This window comes from Fundulus heteroclitus, chromosome 19 (assembly GCF_011125445.2).
Source record: "Fundulus heteroclitus isolate FHET01 chromosome 19, MU-UCD_Fhet_4.1, whole genome shotgun sequence".
NCBI classification, from domain to species: domain Eukaryota; kingdom Metazoa; phylum Chordata; class Actinopteri; order Cyprinodontiformes; family Fundulidae; genus Fundulus; species Fundulus heteroclitus.
Genome location: NC_046379.1, coordinates 29089054 through 29103569, shown reverse-complemented (window position 1 = coordinate 29103569; position 14516 = coordinate 29089054). Strand labels below are relative to the sequence as shown.

The following is a 14516-nucleotide window of genomic DNA, read 5'->3' as shown; positions in this document are numbered from 1 at the left end:
TTACGATGGAATAGCAGGATTCATCTCCATGCTTAGACGGACACTGGAGCCACTTAGACTATTTAGAGTTCTTCCTGGCAATGATTTCCTCAGAGACCTGCTGCCTCCTCCGTCTGTTAAGTGATCCACTGTATCGATCCTCACATTAAACTTTGCAATCTTACAGGCTGGGTCCTCAAGGTTATCCAAAAGGAACGGTCTGACTACAAAGAAATCTGTTCAAGTCAAATATTAACATTATTTTTCATATTATTATTATTATTAGGTGCTCTAATTGACCGTTGTAAACATAGTAAAATCATGATTAAAATCACGCCCTTTCATTTGATTAAGGCCACCTGAGGGGTTGATATTCTTACATAAGGCTACTGTCCATTTTATTCCAGACAAATAAAAAACAGTAAATGCTCACTGGTTAATTTAAAAGACTAAAATTCAAACTAAAACATTGAACTCAAACCAAGATGTGACAGACAACAAAACACCCCCTTTAATGTTTTCTGTTTATTTTTGACTTTGGATTTAATGGATTTAGTTGCTAAGAGAACTAGTTATGAATACGTTTGGCAACACATAGAGGTTGGGGTTTGCATTCAAAATAACTCAATTTATGCAAAAGTGGCAAGTTGATGACTGAAGAGCTGAAAAGTCAGCTAAACAATTATTTAACAGTGTTGAAATATGCCAAGTGATGTACAGATAAAGCTCTAATGTTTATGGAGATGTATTTTTTCTCAACCAAGAATCCCACCCCACCCTCTGCCGCTCAGTAATGTATGTCATGTGCTCTCTCTGCTTGTGTAAGTGTATCAGAAGACTAATAGGTTAAAACCCTCCTGGTTTCAGGGTGTGTTGTTACGAGGAGAACCACTCAAGATGGCTCCAGAGTGGTTAAACGACATTACAGCTCTTCTTCTTTATGGCTTTTAATAAAATCCATGATTACAGGTATTTGCAGCATCCTTGAGAGTAATTTCTCAAATGCTGTAAATGCAAAGTAACCACACCACAGTTCTCAATAGCTGGAAGCTTTTTTCTTCCTGCAGCTGCCCAAATCATAATGTTAAGACAACGAAAATGCATTCATTACATCAACCCAGTTTAGACCAGTATTCACCCAAATCAAAAAGCGCACCCACCTACCTACAGCTGCGGGCGTCACTCAGAAGCCCTCCTGTCTGTCCCCAGGCAATCCTTTTGTGTGTTTGACTGCCAAAGTTGCCAACGTGTTTCCTTCCCCCTCAGAAGCAAGGAGGCGGGACACTTCTAGGTTCCAATAATACCTTGTCTTAAGAATGCCTGGCACATCACATAGCTTAAACATCTTACCCTTGCACGTAGCTGTCTGTGCGACATGCATCTAGATGAGCTGTTTGGACCTAATCTGTTTCTTCTGCATGAGATTTTTTCTCTTTGTAAAACAGTCTTATTTTGAACTGGTAACGTTATTTAAATGGCTTCAGATTTCTCTAAAGAAATGCCACTATAACCCTTCCCAACATAATGGACAGTAGCCATTGTTTGTCAACAAACTACCAAAAATCCTCTTTGTATACAGGCGGCAACATTGGCTGATTATTGATAAATTGGGCCGATCTGACCCTCGGCATCTGGCCAGATTTTTGTTGAGGTTAAATTAAAACACTTTTAGGGCCTAGTAAACAACAGATCCTCACATGGAAAGTACCAGAACTAAAAAAGGGTTTGCTGTCTTCTTGTGATGCCCATCTGTAGCAGTCATTAAGTTAGAGGCGGGTGTGCTCTGGACAGGTCACAGGTCCACCACAGGGCGAACAAATCCAGATGTATCAAACTAGGCACAAGCATGGATCCAAGCCCATTCACTCCCATTCAACACAGAATTGATTCCTCCTTTGACTACTCACTGTTGGGCATGGCTCGGCTCAAGATCGACTGGCACCATCCCAAATGATGGACTTTAATGGCCATCTGGGTAATGATTAAGATACCTAAAGGAGTTTGATCCAGACAAGGGGCCTCCCCGATCCAAACCAAAGCTGTGTTTTGTCGTTGGACCTCTGTGCTAGGCACGGATTGTCCAAAACAAAAATCATGTTCAAGCACAAGATAAGTGACCGTGATACAGTAGGGCCACCTTGAGCCAAAGGAGAGGAATTCGTTCTTTAATAGTGTAATCAGACCTGCAGGATCATGTTCCAAACACTGAAGATCTGTCAACTGAAAATCATTTGGTAGTGAGTTGGATCCAGTGGTAGGAGAAGCTCCAGTCAGACCTTTAAATCCAAATAGGTCTGTAGGGTGAAGGTGCCTAAAAGAAGTTGGGGACATAACATCAAAATGGGCCATTCTCAGCACCTCCTTGCAACATCCTAAAATTCATTGGGACATTCACTCCGGTCATTGTTGCAGTAGAAACCAGAGAACCCATCAATGGGTAGCAGTAGTAAAGCAAGCTTAGTTTTCTCTAAGGAATCAGATAGACCAAATGAGTTCTTGGTGGCCAGAAGAACTGCATCTTATACGGCTCCTGAAGCTAGTATTCAAACATTGGAGGAATTCAGCAAGAGCATGAAATAGGACTTCCACTTGGCCCTAAATAAATTCTGATAACCTGTTTGATGATTTAGAAACACCAGAGCCCGTCTGAGGGTACACCTTGAGCGCTGTAAATAACACTAAGTGTATTTTATTCTGGCCACCATGTCCTAGAGATGAGAGAGAGTCTCACTGAAAGGAAAGGCAGTCCGTCACGATGGCAGAAGTCACCAAGATAGCCAAGGCTCTCAAAATCAAAGATGTGCACTCCTTTCCTTCTCTTCTAGATCCCCATTTTTGTGTCCACTGAACGTGAGATAGTCCCAGAATAATATCTAATAAAGCTTTTTGTAAATATATATCAGTCGGAGCACTGGGGCGAAAGCGGCACTGCTCCACTTGTGAAAGTAAAATCTGTTGTGATCTCTTTGGCATAAAGACAGCAATTCTTAATGTGACACTGCCAGACTATATTCCAGTCTTTTAAGACTATATTCCAAACTGTGCTGCTTATTTTCTTTTATAATGAATCTGGGTGTTCTCTGTCCCTCCTTGTGAACAGCGTCTCTGCTGCACATCCAATTCAGCCTATCTATACTCTTCCTTCACTTTAAAAAAGACAGGATGCAGAATTGTCTTTTGTGACGTAATATCTCCCTCTGTTCTTTGTGAGTCCAGACAGGACACAGTTAAAAAGCACCTGGAAGTTCCCCTCATCGCTGAACTTATGTAACATAACTTAGAATTTGTCCTCTTGAATTTGTTCTCATTTTTTTGTACAAAAGACAGAGAGACATAATCTGTCTTCTTGGATATACTTAATATGATTTAAGTGTGTGAGTGTGTGTGTGTGTGTGTGTGTGTGTGTGTGTGTGTGTGTGTGTGTGTGTGTGTGTGTGTGTGTGTGTGTGTGTGCGGGGGGGGGGGGGGGGGCTAATTCGATTTTCTGTATAAATTGTAAGGACATGAGACTGCAAAAGCGCATGTTTTCAATCTATTAATCTGCTGTGAATTTACAGGGACTTTCATCACAGCTCTGGAATTTGCATCTTAATTTGTCTGCCTTACGATGACATACAACACACAATAACCAGAAGCAAGACATGATCCATGTTTTTTAACTAAAATTGCAAGCACGTAACAGTGCTTGTTTTGACTTGGGACACCAAGTGACTCATATTTAATTCAATCTAGGCACTCACCACAGTAATCTATCTCAGATTATTAAAAAAATCATATAGCATCATATAAATTAGTGGATTTAATAAGAGGATAAAAATGTTTTGCCAAAAAATAAGACTGGCAGTGCATTTGTGAGACGCTTTTTTGAAATTCTAGTATCATACGATCATACGACATCCTCCATGTGGACATATAATTTAAACATCACCATCGCTAGTACCCTCAGAGCCATAATGGCTGATGCTGCAGAGGGGTTACAGCTAATTCACAGAGTGACAGGAGTAAGATGTTTCAAAATATTTAAGAAAAGGAGAGCCGGATTTCTGACACTGACGGGTTAAAAATATATCCAGATAATTTGTGTCAGCCTCCACTGTTGAATAATTCAAGGACCCTCTCTGGATCCAATCCTATAATCTGACCATTTCACTTGTGTTTCTCCTTGTGTTTGAGTGTTACTCTAACCATTTCAGAGCAACAAAAATCTCCAGCAGATGTGATTACAGGTGTCATCTGATGTAGAGAATTGTGGAAAACAAAAGTATGAGTATTCTTCTGCATGCTCAGCTTATTTTGCTAAGCCTTTCTGAGCCCATGCCCATGCTATCGCAACAAAGCAATAAAATGTGTTTTTTAATATCCTTCATTATACAAAACTGGAGGGCATGAAATAGAACCGTCTTATTTTGTAAATGTAATGTTCAGTAATGGTTGAATTCTAACAACAGTTTAAAAAAGTGTAATAAGTCTTGATGGAACTGATGGTTATGGCTCAGTCAATTGTTAATGTCGTCCATTGTGTGAGGTGTAAAGCAGCTAACAGTAAGGGTGATATGTTTATATGGGTTGCATTAGGAATTAACATTTGCACTTGGTTACATTTAAAAACCTTAACCCTGACTCTTCTATGCTGGAGGGAAAATTTCTGGGGGGGTTTTCTGCCTTTTCTAATCAGATATAGTAAATAAAATCAATCGAATTTTATACATGGAAATTGTGACTCCAGTTTTATTTGTTAAATTCTAACAGGTTGTTTTGTAAATGTATCCAGAATATGGGCCATTTGTCTTTGACTTTATGCCTCCAATACCCCAGCTGGATGTTATATTTATTATTTCGCCTATTTTTATGTCCATGGCTTTTAAGACTATATTCCAAACTGTGCTGCTTATTTTCTTCTATAATGAATCTGGGTGTCCCTCCTTGTGAACAGCTTCTCTGCTGCACATCCAGTTCAAGTTATCTATACTTTTCCTTCACTTTAACAAAGACAGGATGCAGAATTTTCTTTTGTGACGTAATATCTCCCTCTGTTCTTTATGAGTTTTGTAATACTAATGTCGACCATTTAACGCTGATGAAATGTGTGTCATTTTACTGCTCTTTAAAGCTATTAAGGCATCAAACATAAACATGCTAATCGCTTTTTTTTTTTTTTTTTGCTTGTTTTACTGAAAGCATTAGACTGGCACACACTATCAGCGGATGCCTAATATTAAATGCCTTGGATCAATATTGAGGACAAAAGGAAATCCTGGTGAGGACTTATCTAATTAAAAGGTATGTAAACTGTAGAAAATGCAACACGAAAAAAGCAGCCCTGATCAATTTATTAAATTAAACCTCACACGAATGTGGTAATCAGTTTAATCATAAACCAAAAAAAAAAAGCTTTTTGATATTTATGTTTCTTCATTTATCAAACCTTCTGGGATAAGCAGTTGTTTTTCTAGAAAATCCACAATATAATTAAACTTCTTTCACCTGCAGAGGTAAAAAAGATTACTAATAATGTTAGTATTTCTGTAGGGATTTATAGATGCTCTTTAATATGAATTTTATGAATTTACAATTTAAATAAATTTCCCACTTTAAACACATTTCATAAAATCTTACTTCAGGAATGTTTAACGTGTCTTTCAGTTTATTTTAGTTCATTTCCATTTTTTATATAAAACTAATTTCCAAGTATTTAACAAGACAAATTTGTCCAATTCATGTCACATTATTTGGCATCAAATTCAGCTTAGATTCAATTTCAAGATGCATCCAGTTCCTTTAAATAAAATAAAAACATAGGCAGTTTAAATTCTAACTGCATCCATTCCAAAACAATCAAGTTATAATACAATACAGTGAAACTGAGTTTGCAGTAAAATGCCCTTTGGTGATAAATTATCCAAGAAAGCCCAGTCATCATTAGCATCGCAACAATCCCTGAGTGACCATGTGACAACCACTCCCTTCATCAGATTAGATTGAAAAACACAGAGAATAGGTTCAGTCACAAGTTGTATAAGACAATCAGCAAAAAAGAAGGTTAAAAAAACAAAACAAATGGCCTTCTGTATTTAGTTTTTTAACCTGTTTTTTTGATTGATCATGGCCTGGATGACTGAGAATGAATCTTCACCAGCAAACTGTATAAGACTGGGCAAAAGAAAATAGCTTTTTTGCGTTTTTGCAGTGCAGTTTTTCTTTGAAAAGAAATGCTTTTCTAGTGTTGAACACTAGGGGGCAGAGTTCGCATAGAAATGCACCCATCCGTATGTCTATCCTTTAGGGCTTGTCAGGAGTGGGGGGAGGGGGTACACCGTGGACAGGTCGCCAGTCCATCACGGGGCCACACATAGACACGCAGGACAGACAACCATGCACACACTCACCTAAGGCAATTTAAAGGGACCTGTCATGTTTTTGGACTGTGGGAAATACCCAGAGAGAACTCACGGGTGCACAAGGAGCACATGAAACTCCATGCAGAAAGACCCCAGGTCTGGATCTGAACCCAGGACCACAGAATATAGTTTTTGTCAAATGCAAATCCCATCACAGGTATGGTTTTAGTAATCTAAAGGTTAATTATGTTGTTTGGGTAGCTGAACCTAAGCACATCCTCTTATTGTAGCATATTATTTTGGATTCCTTTGTGAAAACTAAAATTAACCTGTTACATTTCAGTTTTTATAAAACTTGAGGGTGACACCTTAAGAGTTACTGCTTGTAAACAACAGATGAAAAAATAAATGCAGAGTCATGATTTGCCTGTGACTTGACCGATCAGTGGGTCGGCCAGCTCCTCTGCACAGAACAGTGATCCATGCCAACTGAAGATAATGTCTTTTATGTGAGAGAAAATGACTCCTGCTGTAAGCATATTTGCAGCCAGAAAGCTTCAGTAAATAATTCAGGACAGTCCTAAAGCTGCACTCTGCAGCTCATGAGCAGGAATAAATCAAGCTGAAGTTAAACGAGAGAGGCGAGCCTTTTAAGAAAAACAAAAACACAGAAACAACATTCTTTTGTGACAGTTATTATACATTCATTTCAGTGTAGACTTATAAACTTCTACAAAATAAATATATTTTAATAACTGTTTTACTTCTGCTTTTTATATTAGGCTATTTTTATTATTGTCCTTGTCTTTAATTGTCTGATACCCTTCACCTGACCTTGGCTTTTCCTTTATTTTGCTTGACGTAGTTCTTTAAATTTCTTCATGCATTTTCTCTGACTGCATTTATGCACAAACTGCTTTGCATCGATCGTGGTGATCTGCACTGTATCTCTACATGGAGCAATTGTGAAATGTTCCAAACGGCATTTTGACCGTCTGTATTCGGGGGATGCAGTTAACAGTCTCCTTAATATATTATTTTGTATTATTATAAAGAAGCGGCACAAAACCAGCCGGTAACTGGAATCAGAGGCTTGTTTTGCCTGGTAGGCTCTCATCATTGACTGGCTGGTCAGGAACTAAATATTATAAATCTTTTTTTCTGGTTAGCAGATGCATCATTGAAAAGTACCATGGGTCGTGCAGCAACAACAACTCTCGTCTGTGTGGTTGACTGCAGGAGGAAGTCTCAGCCATCAGCTGTAACAATCAGTGCTTGGTTTTATTCTTTTGTAGAGTCCTGTTCTGCTTGTCATGGGCCATGCTTTGTATGGAACAAACTAGACCAGGAGTTAAAACAGTGTACAACATTAATAAAATTAATTAAAAATATTTAAGAACAAAAGTGATTTAACATTATGAATCATGTGAAGGTAATTAATAGCAGTGAGATATTGGGTGTCTTACATTTTTTTCAAAATGTTATTATTGTAGATCTCTTTTTTTAATTATAAAAGGTAGCCATCTCTTTTTTCCTCTCTTTCTTTTTTTCTTTTATCTTTTTTTTTCTTCTTTTCTAATCCAATGTAAATTGGTTTTGGAGGGTGGGCATTATAAGCTTAATGCTTCTACCAATACACCCTTTATCACACTGTTGTTTTATTTATTTATTTATTTATGTTACAAGGACATATATTGTCATTTATTGTATACTTGTTTGTCTGAAATAAATTCAAATTAGGAATTGTTGACATTCTCAAGGGCCTGAGTCCTCCATGTTCAAGATGACTATCAGCTCCAAAACAGCTGATTCAAGGCTGAAATGCGTAGGTCCTTATTTTTGGAATTGCACCACTCCTCTACAGAGATTAGACACAATGGGACTGTTATTAGTAACAGCTAATCTCTAATATAAGATGATAAAGACAGTTTAAGGTGTCAACCCTGTAATCATTGTCTTTGGATATGACTGTGTGCTTATGTTTAAATGCAGAGCTTTGCAATGTCACTGATAAAACAAGTATGCCCAATTCTATTTTCATGTGCCAAAAAAGATCTATTTCTGCTTAATTTAACCATAAAAAACATACGCTGCACATTGAACAATTTACCTTGTCATAGAAAAAGAGTCAACTGAACAATAGGATTCAAGATTGAGAGCTTAACTGCGTAAAGTTTGTCCTTTTTTACTGTTACTTTTTAAGAGCATCCCAGCTAATAAGAGTTAAACCCCTCTGCTGTTGCATGAAACCAGAGGATGATGATTTACATTTTTCATCTGGTCTCTTGACAGCTGTTTCTATTTTTGGCATCGGGTTTGTTTCCGGTCCTCAGCAGTGATTTATTTATTTTTGTCTGTGCCCAGGAGGGCTCTTTTTCCGCCTACCTGATTTCTGATTTACAGAAACTTTAGCGTGTCTGTATTTCAGCCTGCTCTCCAAAGCGCTCTGCTGGAGGCAGAGAGGAGAAAAACGCAGACACCCTCTAACGATGACATCTTCCAACACTCCGCTGCACTCTGCAGACACACCCAGCCCCTCACTGCGAGTCGGGCATCACAACTCAGCATCAGCACCAGCCGCCTCTAACTCATCCGCTGTCTCGCTGCATCGCAAACAATACCTCCCCGCTGCTCCGTCACTTAACTCCTCAAAGGCGACCGTGTCATGTCGGGGGGGGAAAACAAGCAGAGAGGGTTGAGAGCCTACCCGTCCCGGAGGAGGCAGCGTGCCAGTTGGGGAACGCCAGGTGGAAACAGTCGCACATGGTGGCAGCGAGGCCGGCAGACGATGCAGCAGAGAGCAGGTCTGGGGTCGGGCCGGGAAGAGGGGATGGAGGCAGGAGCAGGTGCTGCTGCAGCTGCCGCTTCTTCCTTCCACCTCTCCTTCAGGCAGCCTGTACGTGCGGGTCGATCAGTGGCGGCGGCGGAGTGAGGGGTGATGAGCTGCAGAAAGACACAGAGCCGGAGGAGAGTTCCAGAACTGGCTTCTCTGCTCTCAGTGGTCCACAGAGTGAGGAAAACTCCCCCGTCTGAGCCATAAACATGGACCTTCAGCACAGCAGGCTAACTTAATTATGGGTGGAGCACCCCCCCACCCCCCCTCCAACAGAGTTCTCTTTCTTCTCCTCCTCCTGGCCTCCCTCTTCTTTTCCCCTCAGTCTGATTGATTTGCTTAATCCGACAAGGACAATCACGATGTCAGGGTCTGGCTGCAGGAGCAGGGGGTGATACACGTCGTTCACGTGGAGACATAACTCAATTTGCTGCTGTGTACACTCAGTCTAAAGCCCCTCATTGTGGACAGGAAACTTTGGAAATTGCCCACTGTTTGTAAGCTGTCATAAGCAATCAAGAAGATTCGTTTACATGACAGATGATTCTGAGTTTGGGGCATGAAGTCTCATTTCATACCGCAAGAGTTAATCTGCAGCTCAGACGCTCCTGTTTTGCAGAGTTCATGAAGAATCCTGAAGATAATCTGTTATGGTTCAGTTCAAGCTGAAAATGACTGGGAACAGCGGCTGGAAGCGGTTTCAGGAAAACAAACTGATAGAGTGGATTAATTGATTAACGGCCTTTTTTAAGGCTAAACTTTCTCTAACCCAGAACACTTCAGAGTGGGATCAAGTGGCCTTTTTGTTTTGCGAGGCTATCCCAAGCCGGATTCCTGGCTACGGGATTAGCTCTATTAAATACAGACTACATCTAGCATCATTGCTAGATGTAGTAATAGTGTTTGTTTGCATCACCTTCAACCATTTGGATCATGTGTGCATGTATTTGTGTGTGGGATCAAGCTGCCTTTGTGTGTTTTCCGAAAGCACCGGTGCAGTGAGGGGTTGTAGGAGTCGGCCAGCGTCTGTGACACCTCAGACCCGCCTAGCGAGCTAGTCAAAGCTGAGTCTAGCATCAGCTGACTTTTATAGGGGCGAGCCGGCTTCTTGTTTTGAGGGAGTGATGTAGTTCGTCTGAGCAGCCAACTGCAGAATTTTAAAGCATAAATAAGAATGAGAAATATTTTCCAGGGAGAGTAAAATTGAGAGACATATCATTTAAATTATGATAACTGAGTCCACCACTATTGTTTTGAATACTATGGGATGGGAGGAGCCCCCCACACAGATCCAGAAGTAGTGCAGACATTTTAATCTTAGATTTATTCGGGCTCTTCTTCATGTATTAATGGCTTTTGTCACTGTTTTCCATGATGACCCCCATCTGGGGCCTGTTGGTGAGGAAGTCGCTGACCTGGGAGCAGAGCGGTTCTGTAGTTTTTATCAGCAGAAACCTAAAGCAGTTGTCACCATGACATCATCCGTTGGTCACATCTGTTTGCTACGCATTTCTCTTAAAGTGGTACCGCAATATCTTAGTTCGGTTGAGGTGAAGAAATATTCCCCCCTCTTCAACTTATCCATATTTTGTCCTATTACAACCCCAAACCTTTGGCTTTTATGTGACCAACCAATACAAAGAAGAGCCTAAATGTGAAGTGAATTTATGTGCTGTTAACAAATCTGTTCAAATAAAACTCCAGTGTAATAAAAATGTAAGGGAAAATCTGAAAGCTTCTAATTTGTAGATCTTCAATTACTATTGTTACAACAGAGAGGCAGCGAAATGACGTAGAACGCCTTCTTCCACATAGGATATATTTTCCAAAAGTATTATCTTACCCAGAATTAAGGCTGCCATCACTTCCATGACTACAGGTGTAAACACTCAATCACCTAGTCAGACTGCCGTTTGTGAAGGAACGACTCGAGCTCAGTGCATCCGAGTCTGGTATCATAGTGGGGTCCCTCATGCAGTAAGTCCTTTCGCAAAATTTCATTGATAATATACAATCTACAATGAACTGTTAGTTGTATTTTCATACAATAGCGAGTGACAGTGATTGGCCTGTCAGTCACGGAGTGGTGGGCCACGTACACGTACAGCGCAGGGTCAGAGGATACTGAGACACATAGCTCACAGAGGTCCCAACTCTCTGCACAGTCAACAGACCTCAGAACGTCATATTGCCTTCGGAATTGCATAACACCATGCACTGAGGTCTTCCTAGGAAAATAATCCAAGTGGTGTCAAGCATACAGCCACTGGATTCAGCAGTGGACACGTTTTCCTCTGTGGAGACGAATCATGGTTTTCTGTCTGGCAATCTGGTGGACAAGTCAGCGTTTGGTGACTGCCGGGAGAAGGACTCTTGCTGACTGCACTTTGCCAAAAGTACATTTTAGAACAGGGAGGACTATGGTGTGATGCTTGGCTGCTTAGTTCCTGTTAAAGGAACTCATGTGTTGAGCATAAAAGGGCATTTTGGACAGTCTCCTGTTCCCAGCTTTGTGTGAACAGCTTAACGATGGCCATTTACTTTTTCAACATGGCTATGGACTGGTGCACAAAAGTTGTCCATGAAGACATGGACAAGCAAGATTGGGTAGGAAGAACTTGACTAGCTTTCAGAGTCCTGACTTCAGCCCATATGAACACCTTTTGAATCTTCTAGAGGCAGAGAACGTGATCTCAGGATTCTCATCCAACATCAGTGCTTGATCTCAAAATGGACTTACTGTATATGTAATGTATGTCAGTAAAAATCCCTAAGCAAGCTTCCAAACCTTCTAAAAATCCTTCACAGTTGAATTGAATTCAATTCATTTTATCGATAAAGCGCCAACGTAATCTCTCAAGAGATTTTACAAAGTTAAGTCAATGGAAACAATGCTAGCAGATTGGTTAAAAGGTTTTCCATCAAAGGAAAGCCAGCAGATTGCAGCGAATCATTGACTTGCAGCATTGACTCTCTCAGGCAGGAAGCGCACACTCAAAAAAAATCAAACCATGGCAGTTGTCCATATTATGTTTAGATTTCATTTCCAGCTAGCACACAAAAAGCTGTTTATTGGGTTAAATAGATTTTTCTCTGGTAAAAATTACATAATTGTTCATTTGTCACTTTTCTAAGTGTGTGTAGCTACGGTGCACAGTCAATTGCACTTTGTTGTAGACTTTGCAGCAATCCCTCATACAGCGAACCAGGCTGGGTGTAAACAGCCATCTGCCACGTCTGACTGGGGCAGAACATGTAAAGAAGAAAAGAAGACAGCAGCGCTGATCCAGAAGTGCTTACCATGCGAGAGAAAAATGAGGGTAATTACAGCAGTGGCTCCTTTAGTGACTGTACCTAGGAGGGAAACACAGCTAAGCAGACAAGCTCTGGGCCAATTTTCAAGTCCAGAGGATGAAGGAGAGCTAGTTGCAGTGTGCTCAGCAAATAGCTCTGTCTACGACAGTGACAGGGCTAAACACCGAAAGATGGGGCCATAATGTATCATCTATAGAGGGAAGCTGTTGGCAGCAGTGGCTCGGCCGATGGTTCCTCTCCAGAACGCTGTCACAGCTAAACAGAACGCCAGGCCAGAGCCAGCTTTTATGAAAAGAAAAAAAAAAAACAGAGAACATCAGAAGAGTGGGAGCTGTCGTAGCTACAAAGCGTGGCTCGACATCATAGTCGACCCTAAGGATCCTGAATGGCGGGTTAATCAGGCACCCAATGTTTAGTGCATATACACATGCATGGTGTTTTCACATCATGAGCACAGGCAGAGCAATCAAGGTGTGCTGCTGTGCGAAGGATCTGCCTTTGGTCGGGGGAGAGGTAACTCTGTCCCGACTGTCGGTGGCTCACAGCCTAACCTGCTCATATTATTATAAAAGCTCTATTGCTAAATCTATTGGGACTATTTGCATGCTTGCTGGAGAGTATCCCGCAAACATGAAATAATAATGGCTGCATTTACCTCTTCTCTAGGTGCTCTTATGCAGCTCGTCAGTGGAGCTGAGGGTGCAGCTGACAGGGAGTTAGTAATACAGGAATGGGCACTAAGATCAATACAGGAGAAATGCAAGGCAGCATTATTGTTGGACAGTCCAAGCTGCTTATGTTGCTTAAGCTGTACGAGCCATCTTTTTTCAGTGCAGTGTTTATGGACCTAACTTTACAGAAGAGTGCTAAACCCAGTGAGAAAAACACGACTGCGTTCACATTTCAGATTTAGTCCGGCTCCTGGGGAGTGTTTCCATTATGGCGATGCAAATCTATTGGTGTCAGGGCTGAGATTTTTAGGTACAGTTTCATACTTTTCCTGGTGGGAAAGCAATTATTTTCTAGCTGACCACCACGCAACTTGGTTAGAAGAAAAACAGGTTTTCATTATCCTTTCAGGCACTGATCAGTCAACTAATTCATTCACTTCTGACTTTTTGTCAATGGCCAGCATTTGTTCTGTGATTTAATTACAGTTATGTGTGAATCTGCGATCTGGACAATGCAGACCAGTCCTCTGGGAGCTTTTTCCTACGTCTCACGTATGAGTTGACAAAATGACAAAGACACTTATCCCAAACTCAAATGGTGTCCTTGCTGGAGAGTAGATTAAAAGGAACGAAGGGATTTCTCTTCATCGCTTAACAGCTGCATTATTTATCCACCGGGAGGAGGCAAAAGGACCATGTGTCACCATGCAGATGTTCATTCTATTTATGCCAATAAACTCTTGTGAAGCACAAAATTGTAAATGCCGGGCTTTCTTTCTGTTTAAAGGGGGTGAGAAAATGGGGACTGTAATATTTTGGCATGGGGCTGCACATCTTAAATGTTATTTACAGTGATTAACCTTGCCCGCCAGATTGAATTGTTGCAATATTTGTGCGTTCACTAACGCAGGAGAATCCATCTTGTACCGCTCCGGCTTCAGCCATTTGTGTCCAAACCAAAAACTGTTCGGGCCAATCACGTTGCAGTATTATAGTTTAAGGTGGGGCAAAGCGGTGCGACGAAAGCAAGAGCTGCCGGGCCCACAGCTGAACCAACATAAACATGGAGGCGCAGGAGGACGCACACGTAGCTGCTGCTATCACATCTGTTCTGTCAGAATCAATGATTTCATCTTGGAGTATAATGCAAACAGGTGGACTCTGTTAGTTTGGTGACATCTGAAGGCAATTGGGTTAAAAGGGTTTTATTTAGAGCCATTAGACTAGTGGGCCTTGAATATAAACATGTGAAATCTTTTGAGATTTTAATTCACAAGACCTTGTGAACACCATGTGTCCTTTTCCTTCCACTTCACAATTAGAACTGATGATATATCAGCTTCTTAAAGAAATGTTTAGTCATGCAGACATCTCAAAGCA

General features: G+C 40.9%; 1 protein-coding gene across 1 annotated transcript in view; it reads right to left on the bottom strand.

Annotated features, from left to right (window-relative positions):
* Positions 1-10288, bottom strand: part of LOC105935492 (protein AHNAK2) — a 29973-nt gene extending 19685 nt beyond the window's left edge. The window contains exon 1 of the mRNA XM_036150814.1: positions 9025-10288. Within this exon, the coding sequence (XP_036006707.1) occupies positions 9025-9082 (58 nt within the window). The 5' untranslated portion in view covers positions 9083-10288. The remainder of the gene's footprint in view (positions 1-9024) is intronic.
* Positions 10289-14516: the final 4228 nt, after the last annotated feature.